Source organism: Phoxinus phoxinus (assembly GCF_949152265.1).
Source record: "Phoxinus phoxinus genome assembly, chromosome: 8".
Taxonomy (NCBI): domain Eukaryota; kingdom Metazoa; phylum Chordata; class Actinopteri; order Cypriniformes; family Leuciscidae; genus Phoxinus; species Phoxinus phoxinus.
Genome location: NC_136883.1, coordinates 24,922,493 through 24,932,006, shown reverse-complemented (window position 1 = coordinate 24,932,006; position 9,514 = coordinate 24,922,493). Strand labels below are relative to the sequence as shown.

General features: G+C 37.9%; 1 protein-coding gene across 1 annotated transcript in view; it reads right to left on the bottom strand.

The window, feature by feature from the left end:
- Positions 1–3,406: 3,406 nt before the first annotated feature.
- Positions 3,407–9,514, bottom strand: part of hgfb (hepatocyte growth factor b) — a 29,468-nt gene continuing 23,360 nt past the window's right edge. Inside the window, exons 15-18 of the mRNA XM_079622016.1 lie at positions 8,654–8,803; positions 8,442–8,548; positions 7,741–7,883; positions 3,407–7,071 (exon numbers count right to left, since the gene is read on the bottom strand). Of these exons, the coding sequence (XP_079478142.1) occupies positions 6,889–7,071; positions 7,741–7,883; positions 8,442–8,548; positions 8,654–8,803 (583 nt within the window). The 3' untranslated portion in view covers positions 3,407–6,888. The remainder of the gene's footprint in view (positions 7,072–7,740; positions 7,884–8,441; positions 8,549–8,653; positions 8,804–9,514) is intronic.

Here is a 9,514-nt window from a genome sequence, read left to right as displayed (position 1 = left end):
CTTTCCATTGCTGGCTGATACATAAATTGCATGGGTTTAACAAAGAAAGAGAGGAACCAAGCTGTTCAAAACGAATAATTCAGATAGGCTACCATTATAACATCAGTGGATGGGTTAGAACCATTGATGTGGCACCATCGCCACCCAGTGGTTGCAGACTGACACTACACCCATTCACAGAAACGGCACCGGTTTGTCCAGCCATGCAACTGTTCTGCTAATTAGCTTTGCCACTTTCCCTGTAGTGTCCGGGCCCAAAGTCCTGTAAAACCCCAAGTTAACTCAGGAAAAATGGCTGTAGGTGCTGAACACAGGGTGACAGCATACCACTCTAATCTATTGCCGCCTTCCTGTGGAGAGTATCTTCCCGAAAGCCACTTTCCAGCTAAACAGACTCGTCTCTTTCCATAAAAACAGTGCTTAACACCTTCACTTTATGAGCAAACAGGCTGAGGAAACAGGTCAGCGCTTTTAAAAGTGTTTTTATTCGACCCCCGGGTGTTGTTGGTGTAACTCTTAGGAAAAGGTACATTCAGCACCAGGCCCACATTTAGGAAACATAGGGCCCTGGGGCTATAGCAAACCCAAGGGCCCCCTTTTAGCCTATCGTAGTGCCACAACATTTTCTACTGTTTTTTATCAAATCTTTAACACACTGAGATACAATGTATTGTATGTCTATATACAATATAAAAACATATTCCAGGCTACAGCACATTAAAAGCATGAATGCATTACCAGATGGTAAGTCAAAACAAACAGGTTTCCAGAAACAGCAACAACTTTTGCATACGACTGCCTTAAGGAGTTTACTTTAAGTAGTTTTTTCATTAGAGGGACTTCATTCTGTCCTAGAAGAGGGGAATCATCAGGACTGGACTGGGGCAAAAATTCAGCCCATCTGGCCCACACGTGTCCCCATTAATGTTTTGCTGAGTGGAATAAATAAATGAATTAATGAATAAATAAAGGACAGAAACAAATTATAATTTATATTTTTTTATATACTGCAAATGTGTTTAACAATATTAATATAGCATTATATTGCAATATAACATGCAATATAACGCTCTTAATTATTGCAACATATTTTGTATTTAAAGTTTATTAAACTGAACCTACACAAAAGAAGAAAAAAAAGAAAAACGTTGTCCTGAAAAGTTACCATAGTTCTTGCATAGAATCAGAGTTTAACTAAGATCACAACACAGGCAAAACCCAGCTCCTCATTAGGTTGTATGGTTGTATCCACCCCACCAAAATATTCATCCAAAACATAGACATCTATAAATGAATCAATTATAAATTGTAAATGTGAGCAGAATTTTGCAACAAGCATTTTTAGGATTTTCTAGACAATTTTAAGTCGTAGAGGAAGCAGGATATATTAGCATTTAACCCATGGCTTTGGCACGCATGTATAATGATAGCTAAGTGGGTGCCTGAGCCTTGCCCAGCTCTACAGCGCCCCACAGTTATTCAATGTAAATCTGTGGTGACAAATGGAACTGCAGTGCGCTTTAATTGAGAGCCATTGGGGCAGATTTTAGAATGCCCCGCTTATTTTCACGTTACCTCACGTAAACCTTGCTCCAGACCAAGACAGTATGAATCTGTTTCAGCTTTGTAGGCTATATTAGTCTGCATTAAGTCGGTAGCTAGTTGGCATTTCTGTTATTATGGAGTAGGCTAGTATAAAGTTAATGAAAGTATAAATCCATTAGTTTAAACACTGTTATGTGAATAGCATTTATTTTAGCCTATGTCGTTTTTTGTTTTGTTTGTTCGGAGAAAATACCTTATTCCGAGCATGACATATGAAAGCGAGGGATATACACAGGTTTCTTGTATACAAACAATTCCGGATGCGCGCGCATCCAAGAGGCAAGACCGCTATATGTTATGCCGAGTTCTGTAAAAGAACATTGTAATTAACGTAGATTTCGCATTGTTTGTAAATTCTTGTTGACTCAATAATAAACTGCAATTTCAGAGTTAAATCTGTTTGCTTGTGTTTCATTTGCATATTAATATAACATTATGTAAAAAGTTAGTTAGTTGACTAGTATGAAATTGTCCAACTAAGTTTGCGAATCATAAAAACATGACATACCCTATGCATTTAGGTTAGTTTACAGCACAACAGCTCCGCGTCATCTCTGCTTCTGCTAGATATAGCCGTAAAGACGGTTGCTTTCTGCCTCTTAGATGCGCGCGCATCTACGTGATGACGTTGCACAGAAACCCATGTATAGCCTACCGTGTTTTCGATGGCATCCGATGAAAAAACTGTTAAAGCTCCTAGACCACTTATCATTTTCCACTCATGTTGCCTGTTGTCTACTGAAATTCTTAGAAATATATTTTTTTGCAGTGGTTCGTCAGCAGAACCATCCAAAAACATTAAATAACATGGATAGTTGGATTGTGTGGTTTAGGCTAATTGCTGTGATGTGTCAGGTTTTCAATTCCAAACCAATAACGTTTCCCATAAGGCAGAACCTTTAAAACAACACTGCTCTCTGCTGGTTAGGAAATTGCTGAGCTGCAATCTTTTTTACAAAAGTACATTTTTTGGGTGGGTGCCTATTTCAACAACACAGAGACATTGAATATCTAACATAAACTGGATTTCCACATTTTCTTGAAGTGAATAATGCAAAGATGGCTGCCATTGCTATGGCATATGGTTGTTAGAGTGATTTAAATAGGCCTACAGGGACATTGCTAGGAAGTTGTTAAGGTGGTTGTCTACTTGTCCAAGTCAAAAATGAGTCTGTGATATTGTGGTCCTTATGGCTTGGATCCCATCAATATAAGTCTATCATTTAGTTAATCAACAAGCCACATAATGAGTTCTTGTTTGAGTACTCTTCCTGTTGAAGATAACCCACCAAAAGAGGGCAGCAGAATTTCATTTTGAAGTGATGGTGAACGGACAAAAAGAGTGGGTCAACACAGACTCTTAAACTTTTCTGAGACCAAGGATTTGAACTTTTGCATTTGAGTGATATAACACCCCCTTCCTCTACATACACAATTTTGCTCCAATACTATTTCAATTTAGGACCGCTCACCCCAAGCAAAAGGAATTTTGTCTCAATAAAAGGGTTTTCAAAAGCTCAAGGGTAAAACAAATCGTAATTCGGTGTACTTCACCCCAGGCTGTTCTGGACCATCTGTGGATTCAGTATGCTGTGAAATGGTTTAGATGACAGGGCATCTGCTAAATGATGAGGAAAATCTCATATCTAAAGCACTTGGGAGACACAAACATGTCCACCTATCAAGTGAGCAAAAACTTTCCAGTTTCAGTGATGTGTGGGGAAAGTTTTTTTTTTAATTATTATTATTCTCGTCATCTTTATTATTGCTATTCGAGAGATACTTGCCAGACATGCAGAAGTAAAGGCACATAATATATTTTAATAAACACAAACACAGGCACAGATGATAAATACTGTTGTCGGAGTAAGAGGTGAATAATACATTGAGTATGAATATTACTGTACATGAATATGTGAGACATTAAACACACTGTACAAAGACAACATTTTACAACTTTACATTGTCCGTAGCAGCTTAATACATTCAAAAATGAGACACCTGTCGTCTTTCTCACATACAAACATCAGAGAGGGGAGCAACCGATCGAATACATGAACTCTGATGGACCACCACAGGCCTTTTTAAACACAGGGAGGAATTCAGAGTTTAAGCGCACAGCTGATAGCAGCTTCTTTTTGCACACACTGCCTGTCTTTTTTGTTTTGTTTTGGTTGCATGTTTGGAAGCCCATTTTTGACACAAGGGGGAAAATATCATGCTTTGGTAAATCATAATTATGACAAAAAATTATGGTAACACTATTTTGATGGTCCATTTTGAACATTCGGTTGTCAACTAAGTTACTTTGCAACTACATGTCAACTAACTCTCATTAAAGTATTAGTAGACTTAATTTCTGCTAACTTTATTGTGATGGTCCTTCAACAGAAATTTTACTGACTATAAGTAACTTTGCAAGTGCATGTCAAATTATTCTGACTCTAACCCTACCACTCTATTAATACTCAACTACCACTCTAATGAGAGTTAGTAGACATGTAGGTGCAACGTTATTTATAGTCAACAGAATGTGTTAAAGGGACCATCAAAATAAAGTGAAACCAAAATTATAAGATATTTGTGACTTAAAAAGTGTATGTGATAAAAAGTCACAATTATGACGCCAAAATAATGACAAAAAGCCATACATTTTATGATTTTTTTTTTACAGAAAACCTAAATGGACAAGTCATAATTATGGCAAAGTAAGGCAAGTTATTTCTTGAGATCATTTTGACTGTCATAATTATAACTTAGTCTGCCATAATTTAAAGTAATAATTCCGCTTTTTTTATATATCATTTTCGACTTCATCTCAAATGTAACTAATTAAAAAAAATTGTCATAACTGACTGTTTATCTCATAATAATTATCTCAATATGTCTTTAGCAAAAGCATGATTATTATTATTTTTTTTACCTGGTAGATTTCCATATGTGTTAGCTCCCGAATCACTAAAGGAATTATGTAAATGAAGTAACAGTGCAAACAAAATCTGTACTGCCATGCTCAATAGAGAATGTACACAAACATCTGAAAATTAAATTGAGTTTGCTGGCATACCGGGAGGTTAATTGCGATAGGCAAATATTGGTGGGATTCGTGAATGATGCACACTGCAAAATGAGCCTAATTTGCATATTATGTAAAAGGAGAATGCACTGAAATTAATGGCAATCTCCTGGTTAGGGAATGCGACACAGGTTTCACACCAAAACACTGCAATTTAATTCGCCCCCATTCCTTAAAATGTTCAGAACAAGCCGCTTTATCTTCCAGCAGCGTAGGTTTCCTTAAACACAGGTTTCGTATTGTTCCAACACAACTACACGAAAACAAAAAAGAAAACATTTGTTCTGCTAAACGTTAAAGCCAAATGAGGTAACACTAAAGGACTCTTTTGCCTTGTCTTGTGCTTTAGTAACACTAATCTCAATGTGTTCGACAACGTCCTTACATAAGGACTTGTGCCTCAGGACTCTTACAAATTAAACTCATCCTTCATTTTAACCAACATAATTAGCATCGGGAGTGGTTGGAATACACACACTTACGGGCCATCACTCAGAGAGCTATTTGTTTAAGCCGACATGATTTTTGGAGGTAATTTCCCAAGTTGATTGTTTTTGGAGGCAGGCCAGCGTGAGAAAACGAGGCGCTCGCGGAATGAGCGATCCAAGACCACACAAGAAAGAAAATCACTCGGATTTATCTTACAAACGGCTCTGATCTGAATAACAGCTAAGTTAATCTGTAAATTTCCTTAACCACCCTTTATCCCGATGTGGCTCGCTTTGCTCTCTGTCCTGCAGAGGTGCACGTTTCGGCTTCAATGCGTCTTTGCAGCATCGCACGCAATCTCACACACACGCTCGATTCAATGAACGTAAAAATATCCCACTCATTCTTGTATTTCACAACACTTAGCGTACGCTGACACAATGTGCATTTGGAGTTAATACTGATATATTTACAAATATATAAAACCACCCAACACATTACGGCACTGGGATGGAGGAGGCCACCGTCCCCTAACATCTTATAAAGGTCTATGAGACCTACAAAAAGAACTGGGAGTGATTACCCCACTCCCATGACCACAGTATTTACAACACACATTTCCAAATCCTCCTCTGAATTCCGCTCTAAACCAAACATAGTGAATGGGAACCTCGGATGCTGATATGTTATGACAAGTGCAATTTTTTTTTTTTTTTTTGCTGCATGTCATTACAAGCAGGTCATGTCATCTCCGTTCAGGCTTGTGGACAACATATCAACAGTGGAAATGGATGGAACACCTCTGACTATATAAACACCAATGTTGAAGAAACGGCGATCTGTAACGGCGACATGAGGAGGTGTTATTGAAGGACACAGTGACCTCTTCTCATGTGTGTTTTCAAGTATTATCAGGAGCATAAACCCCAAAAAAAGCCTTCTGTGTATACTTTTACCCATAAGATATTCTACATTTAGTCTGCACACGCTATGCTAACAGCTAACAGCTAATATTTTATCGGGGGGCTTTTTGAATGACACCGTTAATGAGGGTTTTATATCAACAAGCACTTATAATCATAACAGCCCTCTTTCTCGATGAGGAGCGGCCCGAAATATGTAACGGGTACGTCGGTCAGCTTTGAGCTCTTTTTAAATGAGGGAACGGCAGATTCCTGTTGGGACCTCAAAAGTTTGTATCCATATTTCAAGTCTTGGTCTGAATCCAGACTCAAACTTTGGGTTAGGTCTCTGAATCCAATATCCCAACTGAAGTCCAGATTGTTAGTTTGATGGGTAATGTGTGGGTTGAACATACATATGAATGCTTTGTAGCACACTGCAGCAAGATTTCTCTTCGAAGACTTGAGGTTTTTGGTTGGCTGCCAGGAATTGAGTTTGATTCTTGAAACAGATTCTGGCTACTCGTCCGCACTTTAGTCCAGTAGTCTTTATCTTTCCGTATGGCTAGTTGCGAATTTAGCCTTTAGAGACTCTGTCTTCCAGCGCCTTGCTCTGCGGTTCTGGCATTATTAGGTGTACAAATTGCTTGAATTCAGAGCAACAGTTTCAGCCTCAGTTTTAGCTCTTTGAGTAGTTTCTGAATATATGTTTCACGGCCAAGCTGGGAAAGTTGTCAAGAACTTTTTCAACAAGAGCTGTTCAGATGATCCTTAAATCAAGAAATAAACGTCGGATTTATGGAGATTCTGTATTTTTTTCTTATATATCAGATCGTATGTCCGATCCTGCTCGTCTGATCTTAAAAATGTTCTTCATCAGTTGTTTAGTTCTGAGTTTGGATAATTTTTGAACACTTTATGAATCCATCCAGTATAGAAGGCCACATTCACGAAAATGGCCGGTCGGTTGTGTCGGGCACATCCTCTGCCGTTTATGCTCACGCCAACAATGACTTTACTGTTACTCTCTTGGCATACTAGAGGCCCGCCATAGTCTTTCTGTGAGCATGAAAAAAAAAAAATAGGACAAAAATTAATATCTAGAAATACATCCAAAGTGTGACAAAGGGTGAAGGTGGAAGCAATTTAGATAAACTGTCTAAGTCTAAGACATACTCTACTGATCAAACATTTGGGGTCGGTAAGATTTTTAAAAGTTTTCAAAAGAAGGCTCTTATGCTGCTCACCAAGGCTGCATTTATTTGATTAAAAATACAGTCAAATAGTAATATTCTAAAATATTATACAATTTAAAAGAACGGTTTCTATTTGAATATATTTTAAAATGTAGGCTAATTTATTCAAAGCTGAATTTTCAACACACAGTCTTCAGTGTCACATGATCCTTCAGAAATCATTCTAATATGCTGATTTGGTGCTCAAGAAACATTTCTTATTATCATCAATGTTGTACAGTGCAAAACAGTTGTACTGCATAATCTTTTTGTGGAAACCATGAGACTTTCAGGATTCTTTGAGGAATAAAAGAAAATGTATTTGAAACAGAATTGTTTTTGTAACAATGTAGAAGTTTTTACTGTCACTTTTGATCAAGTTTATGCATCCTTTCTAAATATTGGCAATACTTTGTTTAAAACTGAAAAAACGTATAGACCCCAAACTTTGGAGCAGTCTATTATGCAGAGTAAATGTGACAAATAAACTCACCTCACACACTCCTTCATCCCTTCTGCCACCAGCACACAGTTTAGAACTAGTTATCGGAAGAGTCCCTTTGTGAAGCTGCTGGCATCGTTCGTTGCTCACTATAGGCAGATGAACCCTTTTCAATGTCCCCTCATGTCCAGTGCCTAAAAAAAGCCAGAAAAGCATCTATTAGATAAGCTACAGTATGCAAGTTTTCACATTTGGCATGTTTGCTTGAATATGAATATATGCCTTCAATCGTCCTGCTTTCATACTGTTACTGTGCATGTAGTTCCAAACTGCAAATCACTTCCAAAATGCTTTCATCATCACCGTGAATACTTTTGGAAGCTGTTTATTTTTGCTGTTTAGCTGTTACTTGGCCACAAAACTTCTCTTTTTTTCTCTCATTTTAAATATTTGGAGCATTTTTGCCACTTTTAACTGGATTTTTAATTTTTTTGCCATGAGCTCTGGTTAATTACCAACTCAGTCCCCATTTTTAAAATGTATTCGAGTGTCGTTCCTTAGTGCGCACCCAAGTTTGGGTAATAGCCGCGGCAGCCATTGTAAGTCCACAAGACCGAAAGTGCATATGAAGTGTACCATTTGGGACAGGGCCTGAGATGTTGTTAGGTCAGAGCATGACAGCAATGTTGTGTGCCTGCAAAGTTGTCAGGTGGTGGGGAGTCTCTGAAGACTAGCTCCTAAGTTGATCCTACCTTTGGTCTCACCCCAGCCATACACCGAGCATATGGTGTCCTCCTGAATGCTGCAGTCAGCCACGGGCAGCTGAATAGTTCTGACACGCTCTCTTATAAGCGCAGGTCTGTGTGAAAGAGGAACAGAGAGGTCATTTCATCAACAACAAAGGAATAAGATCAGACGTGGAATACATTAATGATACACGTATTGATTAATCGACAGGTCTCACCGAGTCAGTCGGAGAAGGGCGAGACTAGAGCCTTCAGGGCCACAGATGACGTGCGAGATTCTCCTCTCCTGTCTGTGAAAGTCATTCTCACCCGATTCGTTCAAATGGGATATACCAAGCCAAACTCTGTACTCTGATAGGTCAGGCACGCTGAGGGAAAAAGCATATAATAAAATTAGGGTTTCAAGTTACAGGCAAAAATATTTGAATTCAGTTACAATTGTTTAGTTTACATTTTCTACTCTTTCTGCTGTGTTTTTAAAACTTCCATGCCAACACCTTGTATGGAAGCCCATTCCCGCCACATAAGAAAAACAATTTTTTGAATAAAAAGTCGAAATTAAGACTTACTAAATCGAAATGTCATAATGTAATGAAATGTCACTTGAAAAGTCATAATAATGAGATTAAAATGTCAAAATTATGACTTGCTGCTCATTGATCTGATGCGTCCTGATGAATTGTGAACACAGGAGTATTTTAAATGTGGTTTTAGCTAGTAATGATGAAATTATTGCCTGATAAGCGGAACGGCATGGAATAGCTGAGAGCAAACACTCTTTAAATGATTTTAAGCAAGAACAATTTTTGTCGCAGGAAGAACAAAACAGATGTGGCTGCATGAGGTGGCAGCTTTCATTGAACAACTTCACTATGACTTTTAAAGTCATAATTTCGATTTAGTACTGTAAGTCATAATTTTGAAATTTCTAATGCTTAATTATTATTACAAAAATTATGTGCCGGGAATTGGCTTCCATACTCTTTAAATGTGCAATGAGTTATGGCACTATGCATCAACTTTACTAGCAAACTTGCAAGTCCAATATAGGTTTAATTGCACCAACAACCTCTTTACAA